Here is a 23,183-nt window from a genome sequence, read left to right on the forward strand (position 1 = left end):
TGCCAGAAAAATAAGGTGACGATTCCTTTTGTACATACATCCGCTCGCCAATACCCTGAATTTTTGCATAGCCTACTTGTTCGGAACGACGAAGGTGAGGGGTCTATTTCTTCAATTGTCAATGTTTCATTGACACAGATTATTACAACAGAATCAAAGCGTTTCCGATCTTTGATCCGTATGTACAATAATGCCGTTTCTTTTACGTCACTCGGAGCGAACATCGACCCAACTGTTCAGGGTCAATACGGAATAAATTTCTTCAAGGTGTCAGGCGCATTAACACATTTAATATCAAGCTTAGAGCCAAGTGTTGGGGCCGAGCCGGGCTTCTCACAAATTTACGTTGTAGGCAATAAGGGTCTTGGCGAAGCTGAACTCCGGGTTGATAAGGCCCGCGGCCTTAACGGTGATCGTGGAAACGCTTCCAACATGGACCCACAGCTTGTACTCAAACTCATGCAGTTCCTTTCAGCCAACAATCCATACGCGCAACGATTCCGAACTGCGAGGGAAGTCTTGCAACGTTCAAATGCCAAGACCCTAAAACTTCAGGGCGTTCCGACTCGCGGCGCGGACCCAAAACGCTACAACCAACCAACCATTGACGAAGTTGCGGCTATCGTTCAGGGTGCCGGTGAAATCGTTCATCCGCGTCAAATTGTTCTTCACCGGAAGGATAACGTGCTCGAATCCATATCTACCAGTCACTCTTCTTATTTCCCTCTGCGCTATCCTCTGTTTTTTCCATTTGGCGAACAGCAATGGGACAATCTCTTCTCAACAACTACCGCTCGAGGTATGTGCTTTACCCGAACCCAAACTCTCACTGACTGACATATTTTTTCTTAGTCCAAAAGGCAAGAAAAGTAGGCGCGCTCGAATGGTTTTCTTTTATGCTCTTCCGCCGGAAGAATAAATTTAATCCGATACTCGCCGGCCGTGCGCTTCAGCAAGAAATCATAGTTGACATGTACATTTCGGTCGAGGGGGGACGCCTTAGCTTTATTGTGAAAAATCAGAAGAAGCTTTGCGTGAGCCAATACAATCGCCTCATTAAATCTCTAGAAAACCAATCGAATATTACTGGGCGATGTGTCATCCTCCCAGCCACCTTCATTGGCAGTCCACGAGGTATGAACCAATTATACCATGACGCCATGGCAATCACGCGCAAGTATGGGCCGCCGTCGCTATTCATTACCATGACCGCCAACCCGAATTGGCCTGATCAGGTTCGGGCAGAAATCCCCGCTAACGACCACTCAGTTGATCATTCGACCGTCGTTACCCGGGTGTTCTACCTCAAAATGTGTTACCTTTTATTCGTTTTACTCAAGATGGATCGACTCGGGCGCGTCGTTGCCTTTGTATTCACCGTCGAGTTCCAAAAGCGAGGACTCCCACATTTGCACCTCATGTTGACGTTGCACGAAGATGACCGCCCAACCACTCCAGAACAAATCGACTCGATCGTGTCTGCTGAAATCCCCGACTGTGAGCCTGAGTCTCTATAGTGACAGCAGGACACAAGAAATGGGGGGGCAATAGTTGGATTTCTTGGGATAAAGAAATTACAACTATAAAAGAAAAAAAGAGAAAGAGAGAGAGAAACCAAGCAGGATAAGAAGGAAGAGAAGTACTAGGTTATTCTAGTGGGAAAGCACGTCCACTGGCAATGCTACTCTTCAGAAGAGTGCTGCTAATCTGTGCAAGAAGTGCTACAGCTTCCTCTCAGGAGGGTATCTGGATTAGATAAGTCTTAATCCAGCCACAGTTTTTTAGACTTCTCTCTGGACAGTCAAGGTTCTTAATGGGAAACCTGAGGGACAGCCCTGAACCTAGATTTTGAGGCAAAGGCCTGATGATAAGAAGGGACAGCCCTGTGATCAAGATGGAGGCAAAGGCCTATAGATTTGGAGGGACAGCCCTGTGATCAAGGAGGAAGCAAAGCAAGAAGAAAAGGCAGATCCAGCAAGACACAGAGTTGTACCTCTGAGATAAACAAGGTTCAGTGAAAGAGGTTACTTACTGTCAATATCCTAGGCGCCTGTGACGGTAGGTATACTGGGAGTATAGTAGGCTCTTTGGTGGTGATCCTGGAGTTATCTGGGTGGTGGTTCTGGTGTGCTGAAGTCTGTGGATCCGCCTCAGGCAAGGGGGATCCTGACTACGAAAATTTTCACAGTTTGCTTATGTAATTTACATATGTACATGTGGTTTGGCGCGCCTAGTAGCGCTGACACGTCACAACTGCGCAAGGGCGCTACAACTCAGTAACTCAGGGAAGGAGTATAGTTACAATGAATTAGTAAGTTGTAACTAGGGTTAAAATTGCATGAGGAAACAGAATATGAAGTCAAAACAGGGATATCTCTTAAGATGAAAAAGATATAAAGTAATTTATATGTAACAAAGGTGGAACAGGCAGCTTTTAGGTCAGCTGTGATGACTCTAAGGCTGACACCGACCCTGTGCGTTCTCCCGAGTTGCATGCAATAGTGTGCGAATTCATGCTCCACGGCCCATGCAAAGGGCGGCCTTGTTGGAATGGCAAGAACTGCAAGCTAGGATACCCGAAACCATTCTCCAAACGAACAGTCAACGTCGAAGGCGCGTATCCTGTCTATCTTTGGCGGGACTCAGGTTGGTCTATAACAAAGCACACCACGACGTTCAACAATGGTCATGTTGTCCCCTATTGTCCACTGTTGACTCGGGCCTTGAATTGCCATATAAACGTCGAGATCCCCGTTAATACTTCTGTGATCAAATACCTGTATAAATACATCACGAAGGGGCATGACAGGCTGACGATGTCGGTGGAAGACGGCGACGAAGTGAAATCTTACGTGGAGGGCCGGTACGTGAGCGCACCTGAAGGTAAGCTATCCAAGGTTTAATCGCAGAATTATTACTTACTTGTTGCTCTGCAGGATGTTGGCGGTTGTTCAAATTCCCACTCTCAGGCCGATCGCCGTTGGTGACACGCTTGAACATACACGATAAAGATGAGCAACTGGTCTACTTCGACAACAAGGAAGGTGCAGAAGGCCAAATCAACACTGGGAAGGCGAGCCAAACAAGCCTGACCGAGTACTTTGTCAAGAATCTTGAAGACGCAATAGGGGCGGATGGCAGGCGCGCCCGTACCCTCCTTTACGAAGAATTCCCGGCGTATTTTTCTTGGAATAAGTTAAAGCGCGAGTGGATCCCCCGAAAGCATAAAGTCGACGTTGTCGGGCGAATATTTTCCGTGTCGTACTTGGCAGGCGAGAAGTTCTACCTCCGAACTCTCCTACTCCATTGGAAAGCGATGACCTCATTTGAAGACTTGAAATTTGTAAATGGTGAATTTCATGACGACTACCGATCCGCTTGCAATGCACTCGGGCTCCTTGTCAACGACTTCTTATACGATGAAGCTCTTTTGGAAGCATCATTGGTCCGGACAGGATTCCAGTTAACTCGATATTTCGCAATGATGTGTATCCATTCCCGGCCCTCAGACCCCCTCGAGTTGTTCAAAAAGCATTACTTAAACTTCACTGACGATTGCATCCGAATTGATATGTCGAAACGATTTTCACGAACATTGACGGATAAAGAACGTTGTGTGATGGCAATTTTTCGCCTCAAGGACCTACTCGAAGGCATGGGAGGCGACCTCTTGACAGCGGGTTTGCGAGTGAAGAAACGTGAAGTTCGTATACTCGCCCGGATGGCCGCTGAGGCCGCGGAAACAGAAGACAAACGGTCAATCAAGGCGCGTCTTCAATCAATCAAATTGTCTTTCAACACAAACCAGAAGTCTTTTTACGACGAAGTCTCATTGGCGACTGCGGGACTGCGTGGACGGTGTTTCTATTTGGACGGCCCGGGTGGGACTGGAAAGACATATCTACTTAACAGTATTATAGACATGTGTTCCCTTCGAGGCATCAAAATTTCGGCCGTCGCGTCGTTGGGAGTTGCCGCCTTACTTTTGAAAGGCGGGCAGACCGCTCACTCAGCTTTTAACATACCTATTGATACTCAAGAAGGAAGTGAATGTCCAGTCGAAGAAGATACAATCCTGGGGATAACTCTCAAAGAAACACGCGTTATCATTTGGGATGAAATAGTCACGATCCATAAGAATGCTATAGACGCTGTTGACCGAACATTACGGAGAATATGCGGCTCGACGCAAGTTTTCAGGGGTAAAGTGGTCATCTTTTCCGGCGACTTTCGCCAAATACTCCCTGTTGTCAAATATAATGAATACCCTCCCGCCTGCCACGCTACGATCAAGTCATCGCCCATATGGCCTCAAGTTATTCAGCGTGAGTTAGTCGAAAATATGCGACTTGCCAATGCTCTGCAAGGCGAAAATGCTCATATCAATCTAGAATTCAGTAAATCCCTTCTAGCATTGGGAGAAGGGAGGACTCAGAGCCAGCATATGAGTGTAATCAAACCCGACGCCATCGACATCTTATCTTTCGACACAAGTGATGCCATGCGGAAAGAGCTCAGGGAATTTGTCTACTGTGACCTTGAACGTGTATATTCGGAAGGCATCAACTCCTCGGTGGAATACTTAAATTCCCGGTGTATTCTAGCTCCGCTCAACCGAGACGTCAAGAAGCTTAATCATGAAATCCTGTCTCGCCTGCCTGGAGAGGTCCACATCCTCAAATCGATCGACTCGCCGGACCCTGATTGCTTCGGGGCACTCCCGGAGGAATGCCTTAACAAACTATCAATTTCAGGATTCCCTGAACACGAAATCGAGATCAAGATAGGCATGCCCCTCGTTGTTATCCGGAACATGGCCATTAAAGAAGGAATATGTAATGGTTCAAGGATTGTCGTCGAAAACTTCGGTTCAAGTTACATCATCGGCCAATTGATGTCCGGGCCATTCGCTGGGAACGAGATAACGCTCCCGCGGGTCAAGTTGCACAACAAGGGCGACGCCAGGTCAGGGCTCTCATTCTTTCGCTATCAGTTCCCAGTTGTCCCTGCCTACGCCATGTCCGTCAACAAGAGCCAGGGACAAACGCTGAGTCGAGTCGGCATATATTTGGAGACGGACGTATTCTCACATGGGCAACTCTACGTCGCCCTGTCCCGTGTTTCAAATGCAAAAGACCTTCTCGTTGTGCAACCGCATTCACGAGACGGTATCCTTAACGTCGTGCATAAGATAATCTTCACCCAGGACTTGAAGCGTGAGTTCATATCCTCTCCTAGTAATTGTTGCTTAGATGATAAACAAGTGCTTGTACCGCAGTGGCGCCAGGCCCGGAATGTGAGGAATCTTCGGCGCTGTTTGATCATACCATCATCAATGCTGCGGACGCCATGGTTGATTGAGTGATTGGACCCCTAAAGTCATCGAAACAAACCTTAGGAGGTGGTTATCCAGGAAGGCGACGTCGAAATTGTGATCTTTTCCTTTTTTATATTTATCCCCGTTGGTACGCGTGCTTCTACATAAATGAATGTTAGCTTGATGATATGTATTCGAAATCGCGCTCCGTTTTCCATAAGACACGCAAGCTTCGTGCGCTGCTCCTCCTCGTTGTGCTCTATGACACTCGATAATCTTCCACAATCAAATCTCTGCTGCTGTCATGGCCGGTTTTAATTACATCATCGCTTCAGAATTAAAATCATGAAAGTGACACCAAAGGGTTAAATTAACATGCTGTGATTTATTATCATATGTTAGCGTCTCCTCTGAACCTGACATAAATGGCAGTTCCTTGTTGATTCATCAATTATTGAGGATGAACTTAAATTGGGACTGTTTGGCCTGCAACTTATGATGAATGCGGCCTGGGTGTCAAACAACAATTATTTGCCCTAGATCTGAACTGTCATTCAACTCATTGTATGAAGTCTAGCCGCGAGGGCCTCGCCTGGAACTGGTTTGCGCTCAATCAGTGCCATCACGACCGGCTCGTTGTGCCCCAACCGACTGTTATATTATCTTGGTTCCTCAACGTGTAACATGGGTTGAGGTTACGCCGTCCCTTACTGATGTTTAAACATAGGTTGGGTTGAACGGCCTGACTGGGGTGCTCTGTTTTTGCGGGTTCACACCATGACAATGCCTCGGCGCGGCAAGATGATACATCTCATTGGCTATTGGCATGGCATTTGGACACGAGGGATTTCGAGTGCCCAACCGTCATGGTTACGAGGTAACTAAGCGGAATCTGCAGGCCATGCCGTCACGTTGCTGGACTAACCCCGTTGTTTCATGCACTACGGCAGGGCAGTTGTTCAACCTACGCCCGCACCGGGGCGAGGGACTGTTTACAAGGCCAGGCCAGCTCTTACAGCAATCATGGCCAGGCGATGGATGCAACCTTTGATGGGACCCAGAATAACATGCAATACCGTGACGCTATATAACGTTACTGAAGGCCGCCTAATATCATTTCAACAATTGACCCGGCCTGCTGCCATTCACCGAGCTCCACAATACTGAACAAATCTAACAAACCTTAGCACGACTTGATTGCGCGGAAGTATGATACAGACTAATCGGGCCCTGAAATCGACAAATTACTCGCTTAGCGGGCCAGACCGCCTCAATTTCCGGGGCGAAATTTATGTTCAGGAGGACGTGAGTCGACGTTGGATCGCGTTTGTGATGTTTGGCTCATGCTGGTTTGCAGATTTCCGACGATATTGACAGGCTAGGAGTCGTGGAGAATAATCTCCTGTGGGCTTATTTGAGATCAAGCACGCGTGGACCAATGTCTTTTTTCCCAGTTGACCTAAGTGCGGCCGCTTTTGATGGATCAAATATACCGTCTCGTTGCTTTTATTCGATGAAGGGTGCCATAACTGGGTTCAGTCGAGACGGAGCACTTGAACTTAAGTTCAGATCCGCGATTCCTGTTCCACCACATGACTTTACTACTCAACCAGGAAATAAGCCGCTTACTATCAACGCGATGGGAACAATCGTAGAGGTTTCTGTCACATCCGGCGAGCATCCTGGCCTGGGTCCCGAATATGCTATCGTAGTAAGACACGAGGTATGGTGGCCTTGTCTCTAATCCTGGTGAACATAAACTGAGGCACATATAAAGGTGAACTTTAAGCAGGTCACTGTCAACTTCATTGTCTCCCCGACGCTATTGACAACGATAGGCTTAAATTCGAGTATTTTAGGTTGTCGGGCTTGGTTTTCCGGATACCTGGTGGGGGTCAGTACATGTAGAGGCCGCTGTATTGTTAGAGTGAGCCGATTTCATAAAAACGCATAACATGGTGGATTAAATTAACGTTTGACTTACCTGCAGGTTGTCTCGGGTTGAGTATCGGGCGCATTAGATAGTGATGAATGAACTTCCTTGTCCTTGGCATTAGGTCCGGGAGCGCGCGGGATCACGGCGCTGGCGAATAATAGTCATATGGATCTGTCATACATCTGTGTTTTCCTTGTTTGATAACTGGCCTGTTGTTACGTTTGCTTGTTTATGCTAAATATCAGCGCGACTAGCCTGTGTTTTTGTTCCGGTGACTGCCACCCGGGTATGCAAATGATTTTGTTTAAATAGTCTGATGTCAACTGGGGTTAGCGTTTATGGTGATTGCTGGCAAATACAGATTGGCATACCTCGGTCCCGATCTTGAACTGCGACGTCGGGTTGATGGCACAAAGGCTGCCCATTGACTCGCGCAATAAACGGATTTTGGTTGAGGTTTAGTCTTCGAGTGCACGGCACTAGGCTCAACAAGTGACCTATTAGTGGATTTCTGTATTAATGAAACTACTTTGTCATTGAGTTGGTCCCTTAATCGAGAGGTACCCCTGCTGGAAACCGCCAGAGTGGTTTAATCCGCGAGCTATTCGCAGGCCGGGAATGGGGAAAGCCCTCATTCTTTTCCATCCGTGGTGACTCTCCCCGCCAACTGCGTTGTATCTGCTTGCGCCCGCGCCATTATAATAAGGGTCTCGAGATTTCGAAATCATTCACTCATCTTAGGCCATCTTTGTACGTTAATTGACCAAAGCTGTGTGTTTGGGGTCAAAATCATCACTTGGTCTTAAATCAGCGGGAATGGGGAAAGCCCTCATTCTTTTCCATCCGTGGTGACTCTCCCCGCCAACTGTGTTGTATCTGCTTGCGCCCGCGCCATTATAATAAGGGTCTCAAGATTTCGAAATCATTCACTCATCTTAGGCCATCTTTGTACGTTAATCGACCAAAGCTGTGTGTTTGGGGTCAAAATCATCACTTGGTCTTAAATCAGACAATTAATAGCATCACGCGTAAGCATTGGTCCGATCCGTAGTACTATTAGCTCCCAAACGGCGAAGGGCCTTAATAATCACGTACCCGCGGGACTAGGCTCGTCTGCGCGTCGTGTGATGAATCTCACTAATTGCATGTGTTTTTATCGTATTGTATACTGTTCGTTGAACCTCAAGTGGATAGCTGCTCTGTTAGCGAGTCCTGTCGCCCCAGGAACGCTTTAACGATTTAAACGTGACGTCCATGGCCGTATAAATCTTATGCGTATGATGACAGATTTGTTTGGTACTAACCTCATATCTTCTCCATTATTGCTTGATATGTTTCAAGGTCTGTGCATTGGTTTGAAGAAGACGAGCAACAAACATAACGGCATGGCTGAAACGCGCGAAAGTATGATAGAGTATACGAGGCGTAATTGGATGGCAATGATAGGCCGGCCCTTCAATTACAAGCTTCCTTCTGTCATCATGTCGTGTCCCAATGATTGCTCTGCCTGTGGTTGTGTGCACTGGAACTATCGGGCTCAGGTAGGAGCTTTGGGTCATGGCTCTGACAAGCGTAGACCTAACTCACAGGCAATTGGCCCAGAGACGCGGGTCGGGCGTGAATTGAACCCTTAGTAGGGCAGGGACGCGTTTATTTGTGAAAAAAAATGATGGTCAGATCACCTGTTGGATGTAGCTCGTGTCGCGAATGCTAATGAGTGTCAAACTGTTTGTCGTTTGGAACTCAGATCCTCGCCTGAAATTGCTCATCTGCGTGGATCACGAGGGGATATTGGTGCAAGCTTTCATGACGGGACAGAGAATTGCGATTTGTTTCCTACTTTGGCGTGCATCACCATGAAATAACTTGCGCTCGGGTCAAGGCTAAGGAAAATTACTGGTTGTCTAAGCTAATGATGCCTGATTGTTATGGAGGAATGGTGTACAGTGGCTTTTGGGTTAATAATTTTTCAACTGTATTATTGTCACAAGGTTAATTGCTGGCAAGATTGTTCATTTATTGAAGTCAAGCTGTGAATGTGCGCATGGCAATTCGGCGGGTGGATAATGGTCTGTAACAAAGGCTGACCATGAGGGTCACTTTTTCACGCCAAAGACTCTGCCCGAAATAACCTAGCGAGTAATGGAAGGGTCAGGTTGGGCAGGAAATGAGAATGACTGTGATTGCGTACCTGGACGATAGCTTGACCTTTTGTAGCATTGACCCCCGCCAAATTGCCGTAAAACCACGCACAAAGACCAATGTGATCTGCATCTAGGGCGAATATGGAGGCTATCTCCGCGGGTATTAAGTAGTCGATGACGAGCTTTGACGGAAGGTTCTGGTGCGGAGAATTAGCCAACTGTTTGGAATCAGTGTTGGTGGTGCGACTCACTGGGGTTTTGTGTTCGAGTGTTATGGCGCAAGTTGGTTCGCCACTTAATATATTTGTGATTGACAGCTCGCAGATGGTCCCAACTGCATTGACTAGTAGTGGTGCTTCTTCGTTCAAGAGCTTGCGCGGTCGGCGCTCATTGGTCGTCCCACACGTAAAGTTCATTTCGAGGCGGCTGTCGGCACTCAGCCCAAGAATTGATCCTCTGATAGTATGTTGTAGGGACTCCAAAGGGATGGATGAGTGGTAATCGAAGTTCCGTTGAGGGGGAGATAAGTTGTGAATAGGTTGAAAACCTATTACAATTTACGGGTGGTTTGAAAGACCTGCCCCTCTGATGGTACTATGCAAATAACCAAGAGTCTTGTAATCAATATTTAAATTGGTGTGGCTGATTCCAAATATAGCTCTTACTTTTGTATAGTAATCTCTATCTGACCTAGATCACTTGCATCAATAGTTGAGGTGAATCTTTTGTAACTTGGTTTAATGTGGTGGGTGCGATAAAGTTTGATATATGTTGTAAGAATTTGTGATGTTAAATTGCTGACACTATGTTGTTATAAATAATCTGTTACAAAGTAAATATATATATATATGGGTTGGATGTTGGTTGTTGGTTGGTTGGTTGTTGGTTCTACTACTGTTCTTAACACACACTACAGTTCTCTACACTAATCCACTACTAATAACCACAATAAAACAGAACTTCCTAGGCTGCTACAAACTAAAACTAACCACAGTGACCAAACCTCTATAGGCTGATGGGGAAAAAGAAAATTATAGTGGGGAGAGGCCCTCCTTTTATGTTGGAGGATGACGGATTTCTGCTGCAGGAAGCTCCTTGTGAGGGATTTCTGCTGCAGAGGTTCTCACCTACACAGCCTTTCTACACAGCCACAAATACAAACAACACAGCTTTGCTGTGCTAGATACACTTTAAATCCACAGCCAAACATCTATGATATACAAACTAACAAACAAATACACAGCCTTCAGATAGATACCTTCTAACTCCAACTCCAAACAACACAGCCTCCTGATAGATACCTTCTAACTCCACCTCCAAACAACACAGCCTTCTGATAGAATCTTCCCTGAACAAACAAATACAAAGACTCCAGCCAAAGACGCTGTGCAGCCTGTGTTAGATACCTTCTATCTCCACCTCCCAAACAACACAGCCTCCTGAGAAATGGTTCCATGACCAAACCTTCCTAGAATGCAAGTACCCTTTCCTGTCCAGAATTATGGGGGTCTGGGGCTCTCCTCCTCTGCCTCCTGTTCCTTCCTTTCTTCCTTCCCTGTTGAGACATGTGCTCCCAATACCTTCCACCTCTTCTATTGATAACATCCTTCCACCTCCCTGCCATCTTACCTAGTCATGGTCCTCCATTCCATCCCTGATCACACCATCCATCCTACATAATCCTAGTCTGCCGTTCCATCCGTGATAAGGCTATCCATTATCCATCCGTCTGTAATGACTCCATCCCTCACATGTACACATACACTGCTTGTATTATATATAACTTCCTCCTCTTATAATGAATGATAGCTGTATCTATGCTGTCCCAATACCTCTGCAATGTGCTTTTTGGCATTGTCACGCCAATGGAGCACCACAATGTGCTCCCTGGATTTGGTGGGTTGCTCCGAGGGAGGAACCTGTTCTGAGGTTGATGGGGAAAAAATAAGGGCCGGCTGACGGGCGTGCGGGGAGGCAATTGGTTGGCGAGTTGTTCTGACCAAAGTGCTGGTGCGTAAGCTGGGGCAGCGTGGGACATATCGCGGCTCAGTTGCAGGGGTGGTTGGACTCATGCATTCTTGAACGTATATTCCCCCGCGGACTTCAACCCTATCAGCCATTTGGGTGTCTTGAGGGGTGGTCTGAATTGTTCTATTGGCCTGGGGCATGGTTGTTGGGAAACTGTGTGATTGGGGTTTAATTTTGTTGTGTAGGGGGGCAGCGAGGGGGTTGGGATTGGTGCTTAGAGGTTTGAGGTTACTGTTGGGATAACGGGTTGAATTTATACCTTCCGGTGGCAGGCTGGATCTCGGGTTTGCCGCCATGCAGCCCTTCGAATAGTAGCTGGGCTGGTCGCGTCCAGGTTGGTCATCGTGGCGAGCCGCAATCATCTTGGCCTGGGGTGGCGATACTCGCCTGTTGGTCGTGGTAAGCGCGGCTGATCGGGCTCGGGCTGATTGGTCTAGCGAGTCGTCTGATGATGCGCGTGGGCGCCCTGGTGGGGGCGGACGGTTTGCGCGGGTAGTCGGTAGCGGGGCGGTGGATTTCGCCTGTGTTTGCCGCGTGGTCGATTGGGTGGGTGGCGTATCGGGACCTGGCTGTGGGCGGGCCAAGGTGAAATGCGAGGGGGTAACGGGTTTTGACGTGAGGTGCGGGGCAGACCCACGGCTGCGCAGCCGCTTGGCCTCTAGTTGTACAAATAAAATACCCATAACCAAAGCAGATTACACGTCTACTCTTGGCATTTACCCATAGCCAAAACCAATGAGAATATTTCGGCGCCCTCAAAGACCTCTCCAGTATTTAAGGAGGTAATTGATCCACTGGAATTGGCCCCCCAGACATTTCACCACCCATTAACCTGTAAGTTAACTCGTGAAAATTCTCCTCTGGCTTATTAAAGCCACCACTTCCTTTATTTCTGCCCTTTTTGGCACAAAACCCACTAGATCTTAACTCTAAAATTGCCAACATCCCTTATAAGCATTTATTACAGTTAAATCTTTATAAATAGTTGCTGTAAGACTCCCGCCTCTGACGCGCAGCCAATCAGTTTAAGCGCTTACCAGCTATTTCTACGTCAAAACCTTATATATCCCTGTTATTAATAAGTAAACCTTATTAATTACAAATATCCTCCTCTTATCACCAGGAAAATAAAATATTCAGTTGATGACAAGTGACATCACACCAGCTCCAGCCAGCTACCCAGCATCTATCTAATATCTATCCACTAACTACCCCAATTTCCCAGCCATCTCCTCAACTTCCAAAATTTACCAAGGAGGTCCTGTTCAGTTTTTGATGAGCCCAACTGATCCTCAGTTCTGTCCTTTGGTACCCAGCTCATACTCAGCTTTTTCGCCCAGCTCATACTCAGCTTTTTCAGGCAGCTCACTCTCAGAATTGGAATAAAGCCTTTTGACTAGTCCTTGCCCAGGTGATGCTCAGCTTTGTACTAGTCCTGGCACAGCTGACGCTCAGCTTTGTAGCAGTCCTTGCTCAGCCTTTTCCTATTCCTGTCCCAGCTGATGCTCATCCTGGGCCAGCTGGCCAGCTAATGCTCAGCTTTCTGAGTTTCAGCTGAGCCAGGCCAGAGAAAAAGATGGGAATCAGCTTGGACAGAACCAGAGCTGAAAATCAGCTAGGCTAGGGCCAAATCTGAGCATCAGCTGAGCCACAGCCAAGGCTGAGCATCAGCTGTGCCAGGGCCAAAGATGATCATCAGGTGGCCGGTGCTAAAGATGAGCATCAGCTGGGCCAGGGAAACAACTGAGCATTAGCTGAGCCAGGGTAAAAGCTGAACATCAGCTGGGCCAGGGCCAAAGCTGAGCATCATCTGGTTTTGTCACATTGAGTGCTTTGATCCTGAAACCTGTAATGTGTGCCTGAGATGTTCTGGTGGAGAATAGCATCATTGGAGCAGTGTTGGAGCTGAAAACAAAGCTGTGTCATGTCACTTGCCATCAAGTGAATACTTTTTTTTCCTGGTGTATATAAGAGTGTTTAAACCCTTGTAGTGGTCAAATACCACGTAACAAGTTTGGCACATTATTGCCAGTGTTTTATTTCAGTACAGTTATAGTACTAGGGCAAGAACCCTTATTTCTGACGGGTTTTTACCCTGAGTTTCATAAACATAGCTGACAAACAGCAACGCCAACGCCCCTACGCCCAGATCAGTCCGCAATCCAAGGCTGAAACCGCTGCACTAAAAGTAGTGCAGCGCAGCGGAAATGGGCTCGCTGCGCTGCAATTTTTTATAGCGATTTTCCGCTACCGCTTCAGCTTTTTGAAAATGGAGGGAAAATTTCTTTTTTTTAGCGGACCAAAAAAGCGCCTCAAAAGCGCAAAGCCGCTGCGTGGTAGCGCAGCGCAGTGGCACTTCGCTAAAAAAGTGGGATTTGCAGCGGCAGATCCCGCTTTTATAATCTGGGTTCCCGCTTTTTGCGCTTTTCCGCTTTTAGCACTTTATGAGTGCAGCATAGCTAATGTTACTGCATGTTAGCGGCAATAGAGAGAAAATCAACTCAAAAAGAAACTAAAAAAGTGAACTATACCCCCTGAGTCTTGGTTGTAAAATGAAGCTTGTATATTAATAAGGTTATCCGGATAGATGGTAAAAAAGGTTATGGAAATAGAATTTGGAAATTTAAACTGAGTTGGGTGGGTGATGTGGGTCCTGGGAAATCTGCAATTGGGATGAGACAAAGCAGTCGGTGACTGCCGGAGCAAAAAAATTGGCACATTCAGTCCCACAAGCGCAGCTTTTGCTGCGCTTGTGGGACTGATCCGGAGGCGGAGCAAGGAAAGCGGGGGCCAAGACTTCGCTTTTTGAGCTGAATTAACTGCGCAGCGCCAAAAGTGCGGAATAAGTATCAGCTAAAAATTGATGCAGCGCGCAAAAGCGCCCCAGTAGCGCTTGAAAGCGCACACCGCTATCGCTGCGCTTTCCCGCAGCGAAAGCGCCGCTTTTTCAGCTGCGCTTACGCTATGTCATCTAGGGAAATAGCGATTTTTCGCTGCAGAAAGCGGTAGCGCAGCGCGGTGACGCTACTGCTTCAGCTTTTTGGGCTGGGTAGTTAGCGACGCCCGCTCCTCTGTGCTAAAATTGCCGCTTTCTGCAGCGTAGCGCAGCTTTTCAGTCTTGCGCAATCCCACATTCTTATCCCACTCCACACTCCCGACTACGCCCATGTTTTTCTGTCCATCCCCGACAATCATGTCCCTGTCAAATGTCCCGACAAAGTCCCTTTCAAATGTCCCGACAAAACCCGCCGCGCTTCCCAACGTACCGGACCGCCATCACTCTCTCCCAATAGCCACACCGCCCCAAACCCCAACAATCCACCTGTTTGACCAACATCCACTTTTCCTACCCGCCGACCCAATCCCGGATCTCACCCCGGAGCCGCATTAATACCAGGAATCAACACATCACAACGGCACCCACAACACCGACCCACACTGTCACCACCATTGGCGACACCCCCCCCCCCCCCCCCCCCCCAAAAAGAATTTTTTTATAGGGGGGAGGTATGTGAGCCGCGGCCCCCGCGGCCTCACAGCAAGTATCACAAGTGTATCACGGACCGACACCAAGTGCCCTACTTATAAGTCCCCCCAGTCCCGCCGCTCCTAGCTTGGCAGGCAAGTACTGAGACTTCCCCCGAGCTAGGTGAGCAACCATCCTTTCTCCTTTCTCCTCTTCCCTTTTTCCCTTCTCTCTCTCTCTCCCCCAAAGTTGTATATAGAGGGAAGTACTGAGACTTCCCTGAGCTAGCTCTTCCCCCTGCAATATAATAAACAGTGGTTCTAGAAAAGCTGCCCTTCGTCCCTTGTGCCCTTGTCCTCACCCCTTGACCTTGTCTAGTGAAGCGCTTACACGAGCTCTGCTCAATCACTTGCAGATACGGCAACCACATCGGGAACCGCAACGGCAAGATTAGAGTTAAACTCAGTGTCTGAGTACGTACCTCAAGGAGAGTTAAAGTCGGAGCAACAGCTAACCTACTTAACTCTTGTAGAAACCTTGCAGACCACATCGGTAACCAGAACAGCCAGAACCAACAGGATTGCATCAACCGCCGCTCAAGGTGAGTAGACCGTCCTCTTCAAGGATTGGTAGAAACAGCTTGTAAGACTGACTGTGTACAAACAATGTTTGACCAGCAAATACCGACTCAGCTCACTTGTTCAGACAGGAAAAGACCAAGCTTCTTAGATAGCTGGTTCCTGCATTGGTGAGCCCGGTAAAAGACCAGACCAGAAGCGTAGCCAAGATCAAAGCTGACAAAGGTGTTTTCTTTAGAAGATCCTTTGTTAGTCTTGAGCATTGACCGTTGCCGCTTCAGAACTCAGAAGCAACCAAGAAGAATTTCACCAAAGCCAGGCAACATCTTGCTCTGCTTTCAGGTAAAAGACATTCTTCTCCAGTCGCACTTTCTTTTTCTTAATTTATGAAATTGTAAATACACATGAATTAAGACAAAGAAAATTTTTCAGTTGCTCCAACTTTTTCATCTCCAATGGACCCCAATTTAAGGGTCCCCTTCAAAATGCCAAAAATTTTCTGACATGGATTCAGGCTGTCACGATCTTCTTTTTGACAAAAGTAGTCACCCATGCTGACAACAAAAGTCTCATTCTTGGTTCCCTAATTGCAGACACAAACCTGCCCACCTTCTACCGGGTCAAGAGTCCTAAATTTGCTGGCAAGTCGTGGGAAGAATTCCGAGAAAGACTTTTGAATTCTGCCTTCCAGAAGACTGGCGAGTGGACCTTTGAAAATGGATAGTCGGCCTTGAAATGAACAGCTCTGAATCCTTCCTCCAATACAGCAGCCAAGCACTTACTCTACAGACACTAGTTAATTTTGAAAAGGATGTTTTTGATTATCTTGATCTTGACAAATTTGTCGTCCTTGGGTTGCCTCAAACTCTTCAGAGTAAGGTAAGAGACTTCCAACTCCCCCTGCAGAAACCATTCAAATATGGCACTTTTGAGAACCGCACCAATCACCAGGGGGGAACACATGTGTGGCACTCTCTAAAGAGTGCCAAGCCGTATGTTTCTTTGGGAAAGCTGATTGATTTCAACTGTGTGAGCATGTGTGATGCAGGCTTCAAATATGTTGAACTTATGTTCAATTAAGGCTGATCATAGATTCACTCCATGGTGTACACACTGGCAATTCAGTGGAGGGTACCTCCACTTGATGCTTGGTAAACTCTTGGATTCTACACTTACTGGTGTGTATCAGCCATCAAGGTGAGACACCCTCCGCTCAATGATTGGGGTGTACAGCCATTGAGTGGAGATACCCTCCAATTTATGACTGTTGGACAACCATTGAGTGGAGGGTGTGTCCACTCAATTAACATATGCACATTACCAGCTGCATATCAAGTGAAGACATACTGCACTTGATGACTGGTGGTGAATGCCATTGAGTGGAGGGATTCTCCACTCAATGACTGGTGTGTACCGGACATTGAGTGGAGGGGTTCTCCACTAGGTGATTGGTGTCTACCAGCCATTGAGCGGAGACACCCTCCAATACTGGGGTGGGAATAACCCGCCTCAATGACCAGCACTACATGGGAGTCATTGTGCCTTACCTTTCCATGTTTGACGGAGAGGTACATGCTGTACATTGCGCTGGGAGAGTCCAGGCTCAATGAGCAGTACATACCGTCCATCCGGCTGCGCTTTTCTGAGCTAGGTGGCTAGTATATATGCCTACCATGCTCGGAAAGGTTGGCTTGATGACCAGAATGTGCTGGTCATCAGGCTAAGGCTTCCCTAGATTGATGACCAGGTGCTGGCCATTGTCTTTGAGTTCGGAGACGCCGCAGATTGATTACTGGGGCATTATAGCCATCAAGCGCGGCCTCTACCCACTCAATGACCAGTTTGTGCTGGCCATCAAGTTTGAGGAGGCCTAGATCGATGACCAGAGCATACTGGTCATTGATCTTGGGTTTTCCGAGCTCTGTAGGCAGCACATACTGGTCATGGGGGCTGGGAAAGCCAGGCTCAATGACCAGTATGTGTTTTACTGTTGAGGGTGGGGGCTTTCCCAGCTCGATGATAGCAAGCAGGGCTCGGTGAGTCTGGGTACATTGGCACCTTGCAAATGTCCTCCCTGATGTTTGGCCAAACATGACGGTGGACATTGCAGAAAAAAATCAACACTCCCCGGGGGCACACGGGGATGCAGGGCTGATCTCTGTTGTCCCTCGGCAGCTGCTGTTGACTTATGCCCACCTTGAAACTCCCTAATTTTTTTGGTGCTTTTCACCACATATACATGGGTGCAAATGCTCCTCCTCCAATGTGAATTATGTTGATTGATCTGGTTAAAGCAGGTACTACTACAAAGTGCATAAGTGTTATCTAAGAACTTGGCAACTACGTACCATGTCATAATAGCAATCAACACCATGTTATTGCACAATGCCCATCAACATGATGGTACCTGTGATGAAAGCATGCTACCTGTAGGAACAAATTGGCGGAAAATTTCAGGGAAAAGATGTGAAGATACTCAATCTACAAGACAAAAGGTTTTACCAATGCTGGGATATGCATGGGCATTTCAGAATTCACTGTTCACCTTGGATTTCTCAGACCAGTTTCTGAAATTTTTTGTTTGCTGGTTCCAGGATCCCTGAAATATTGATGAACCTGTTGATATCCACCAATCTACCCACCTTCTCTTGAGAAACTTGATTAATTTCACAACTAGCCACATTTTGTAGTCAGGTGGCGGTAAAACTACGAAAATTTTGCAATGTGTATTCTCATATGCCAGGTGTAGTACAAAAATAACAGCTGATGACACTTCAAACTTTACCTTTCATGAGTATTCCATCCTTTGTTAAACATGGTAGGGAAAACAGCCCCTGTCATTGTTCACATTTCATGGCATTGCAATGTGGAAAGTTATAAGTTACACAGCTTTTCCCAGCTTTGGCACTGTTTGATACTCAAAGAATAGACATTTGGTTTTAACATCACTTACCTCCCGATTTTTCACAGGAATAGGCATGACAGAAACATGCCGGAAGGATTCATCTACCACTTGGTTGAGAATTTGGAGTTGCTAAATTTTACAATTTTTTTTCCACAATCTCATTTTACATGTGTTTTGAATGAAAGAAATCAGCTCTCCAAAATATTCCTTTTCACTTAGTCAAGGATATTTTTAGCATAAGTATAGTCAAATTCTTGGCACCACATCTTGTGCATTGAATTTAACATCCAGAATGTGATCCAGATTGACCAGAAAAACAATTTCACAAGAGAGATTTTCATGTGTTGGCGTTGAGGGAGATCAGTTGGAAACAACTTCACCTAAAGTTACGCTTGGATTGAGAAGAAAGTTGAGCAAAGGGTTACAGTTGAAATTGAACTCACATCACACCATTTGAAGGATAAAATTACGGTCTGGCACTCTCTAGAGAGTGCCACACATTCCCCCCTGGTGAATGGGTTCTACATCGATATGCAATGATACCGCGCCCCATCAAACCGCAGCAACACAAACTCTGTCCCTGGAGGCTTGAACCAACTCAATCACAACCTATATCTTTGGAAAATGCATGCTTATCTCAACTCTGTCGGGAAATGTCACTTCTGTAAGAAGCATTGCGGACACCCCGCCGGGTCTTGCCCCGGGCCACCCAATTATAGTCGTGTTGAAATTCCCCCTTCCTTCCCAATCCCGCCGAAACCAGCTAATTACGTCGCACCCAGAGCTTGGACCGGCCCAAATCAACAACCCAATTAATCCTTGGCAGGCAGACCCATTGTAAAACCAGCAGGAGTAGCAGGAATTGATGAGGCTGCTCCCGCGTTTGGAGAGTCCCAAGTCTCCCTTGTTTCCGCTATTGATGGACAAGTAGAAGCTATGGTCCTTGAGTACAACGACCCCCTCGATGAAATTCAACGGGAGGAAGATTTGGCCCCACATTCAGACACCAAGGAAGCTCCTCTACTTCCAAAATTGCCAAGCGAAACCGCCCACCTCATCAATATCAATACTTTTGAGACTGAAGCAGGTTCAATTTTGGACACCTGGTTCCCCGAGGACGAGGAGACATGTGCAGAAGAGACGCCGACTGACGTTTATGTTTCCCCTACAGTGTTTGTTTTGGGAAATTTAATTATCCTTGCAGTGTCAAGGGTACTCCACCGCGCCCATGTGGGCTGATGCTTACGTGGACCCCCACTTGTAGGCCCTAAGATCCCACCTCCCTATTGCCATCCACCTTTGCCAAAGCCCAGTACTAGCAACATTGTTATTTTGAACAATCCAACAATCCCTTTTTTCTTCATCCCTCTTCATTCAACTGTCCCCGCCTTCCTGGCCTGCCCAAGCTCCCTCCCCACCAACCCTGACCCAACAATTGTATTGAATTCAAATCAACTGGTTATTGTGCAGCATGCGCAGCCCCCTCAAAGTCAAAAACACAAGTCAACACTCATTACAGCAACAGATCTTCACAATTTTTCCACTATCAAGACTGAAATCCCTTGATTTCTCGGTTATTAATTCCAATATACTCACGTTTCTTCCATCAATACTTCTTGCTCTCTTGCTCCGTGCTATTGACCTCCATCTCCCTTCAGACCGCGACGTTATTCAACTTTATCTGCCCCCTATCTTAATCTTCATTCAGGAGGGGAGACTGTGAATCCCCCCTTGATAACGGGGCTCCATGCAAAGGGACACGGGATAACTTGACCCCCGTGCACTGAATATTTAGTCTGAGCTGCCCACTTCCCTAGTCTGGCATAGATTTCTTCCTCTCTCCCAGCTAGGTAAGTTCAATCCTGTTTCATTTTCCTTCTTTCCTCATGTATTTAGAACTGACAGAGAGAGTTCTTCCTCTCTCCTGGCTAGTCGTGCAATCCATCCCCCACCAAGTTTGGACCTAGGAGCTCTTAGGCGTATCACCCATTGTCTTTGTGACCTTTTTGAGCCACTATCCAGTGAGGGCCCATCGGACCCTTACAGCTACGGTGCTTGAAAAACCCCCAGATTTATTATGCCATATGAATACACTCTCTAGAAAATATGTTGAACTCTAAGGAGGGATTCACCAGGGGAGATATGTTCCCACTCCCCAGGGAGTGCCAGAGCTGAATTTTATGTGAGTTTTGGTAGGATGTGATCCTGATGTGGATTAGTAACTCATCCCCAAAATAGTAAATTGGATGGAGAAGTTAGTGAAAAGTCAGTCACAATTGATTTGGAAGTCAACACAATGTTGTGTAGAATTCTTTTGTTTTCTATGTACAACTGTAGGAAGAAATATGATGAAATGATATTTCACCAAAGTCCAAATCATCAATTGCTCCTGTCTACTGATTTTTAAGGATAGCAAAGCAAAATTACGTCCATTCTCAAAAGTAATTCCTCCAAAAAAATGGGTTTCTTGTAATTCACATTATATGCCCTGATGTACAAAATTAAACTAAAAGTCGACTTGGTATTATTGGGTTTAGATTTTTGGAATGTGTTAATGTTGCAGTCATTGAAATTGAAACCCATTTTCTTGGAAATGCGGGAATTAATTTGAATTTGGCTGATAAAAATCACAAAAAACTGTTTTAATAGGGTGAAAGTCTGAGTTAAGTCAAGGTTGGATTGCGGTGCCAATTCACTTTGGCCATATATCCTGTCCTCCTCACAAAAATGATCTAGTGAATTTTGTATTTTTTTGCTTTTCAAAATTCACATGTGCACATGCAAGTTAACCTTTTTGCACTTTGCTAATAGTCACCCTGATGTACGCGCGTACATTGAGGTGGAAATATCACAGGATGGGCCTTTCACAGCCACATGAAAAGTAAAAAATTTGTTTTGAGACACCAATTGTCCCCCTGATGTACGCGAGTACATGAGGGGGAAAAAATCACAGGCTGGGCCTTTCACATCTCCATGGAAAGGACACACTGGTCATGGAGCCAAGAAGGGGCTATATTCTGGATGAGTTCTGGATGAATTATAGATGAGTTCTGGATGAATTATAGATGAGTTCTGGGTGATTTTTTGGCAAGTTATGGTTTATTTCAGGATGATTTCCAACTGATTTCCACGCTGACTTCCAGTCTTGTTCATACCTATTCAATATTGCTTTACCAAAGGCCTCCAGCACAGTTATGGAAAAAATTTACGGTAAGGCACTCCCTGGGGAGTGGGAACATATCTCCCCTGGTGATTACACATCAGGAAAACCTTCTATAAGTGATGTGGTGATTTATATAGGCATGTGTGGTAGAATTTCCACTCAGAGATAGCGCGGGAGGGAATGCACAGAGCGGCTGAGGCAGAATGCATTCCAGTCATATAAGGACTGAGGATAATTTCATAAAGCAAGTTAAGAAAGCTTACGGAAAGTCGCGCGCGGATGGAATGCACGGATCACGGATCACGGATTGCGGATCACAGATGTTGGATTGGATATTTGAACTGCACTGCCCGCATAATTAGCTGGGCTGAGGTTATCCCAGTTAAACTGGGATGCACTCAACCAATTTGAATTTGGTTGATCTCAACTGATGAAATACAAATCCAAGGGGCCCCCCTTGGTTTTATATTTCATTGGTTGAGATCAACCCATTCAAGATTGGTTGAGTGCATCCCAGTTAAACTGGTATGACTTCATCCTAGCCAAATATTCTGGCAGTGCTGGAGCGGAAAGACAGGGCTGGACTGTGGCGGACTACACTTGTGGACTGGTAGCAGGGGCGCGTTGGTAGGTGAGCCACGGCAGCCAAAGCGGGTTCCACCAGCGGGGGGAACTGGGGCGGAGGCGGTGGCGAGAGACTGACTGATGGGGGCTAGACAGAGGGCGTGGGAGGTCAAGCGTTGGGGAGGAGTGGAGTCTGGGACAATGACATGCAGGAAAGCGGGCGGAGCTGAAGCACTAGTATGGAAAAGTGTCAGATCTGTGGGATTGGGTGGGAATGGCAATGTGCGTGGAGGGAAGGACGGGGGTGGAGGTTCACGGTTTCTCTTCTCTCTTCTTTTCTATCATCAGACTTACTACTCATTATTGTACTTACACTTACGGAGGTACAAGTGTATTGGAAGAGTTTTACGTGACCTTATCTTTACTTACGCGATTACTTTCAGATTCTGTGCTTGTGGAGTGCAGAGCTTCATTCATCTGTGGATTCTTACGCTATAGATCAGCCTCATCAAGGAGCGCTGAAGGTTAGCGGATAATAGCAGTGCGGATCCAAGACACCAATAATCACTCAGCCCGGACACATATATTCTTGAAGAAGGTGGATAGTGGACATTTCTACCCACTGATTAACCTTTATTCTCACAGTGGGGGGCTAATTTGATTTCCAACTAAGGAACTGCACCAAATCCTTATCCACAGTGCTTTATAGAAGGCATTCCTGATGTGCAATACCTCCTTGAAGCTCAGCATATTTTCTAGAGAGTGTATTCATATGGCAGAAAAAATCTGGGGGTGTTTGGAGCACTGTAGCTAAGGATTTGGTGCAGTTCCTTAGTAGGAAATCAAATTAGCCCCCGCTTATACAAGGTGTTCCTGATTTGTAATACCTCCTTGGAGCTGAATGAATTTTCTAGAGAGTGTATTCATATGGCAGAAAAAATCTGGGGTTATTTGGAGCAATGTAGCTAAGGGTTTGGTGCAGTTCCTTAGTAGGAAATCAAATTAATAGAAGGTTTTCCTGATGTGCAATACCTCTTTGAAGCTGAGTATATTTTCTAGAGAGTGTATTCGTATGGCAGAAA

The 23,183-nt window shown here is 46.5% G+C and overlaps 1 protein-coding gene across 1 annotated transcript; it reads left to right on the forward strand.

The window, feature by feature from the left end:
- Window positions 1-14,618: 14,618 nt before the first annotated feature.
- On the forward strand, window positions 14,619-14,816 carry PtA15_7A792 (uncharacterized protein; the record flags this gene model as incomplete). Its single annotated transcript, XM_053171436.1, has 1 exon — window positions 14,619-14,816. The coding sequence occupies one exon, from the start codon at window positions 14,619-14,621 to the stop codon at window positions 14,814-14,816; it is 198 nt and encodes a 65-aa protein (XP_053022618.1).
- Window positions 14,817-23,183: the final 8,367 nt, after the last annotated feature.

Source organism: Puccinia triticina, chromosome 7A (assembly GCF_026914185.1).
Source record: "Puccinia triticina chromosome 7A, complete sequence".
NCBI classification, from domain to species: domain Eukaryota; kingdom Fungi; phylum Basidiomycota; class Pucciniomycetes; order Pucciniales; family Pucciniaceae; genus Puccinia; species Puccinia triticina.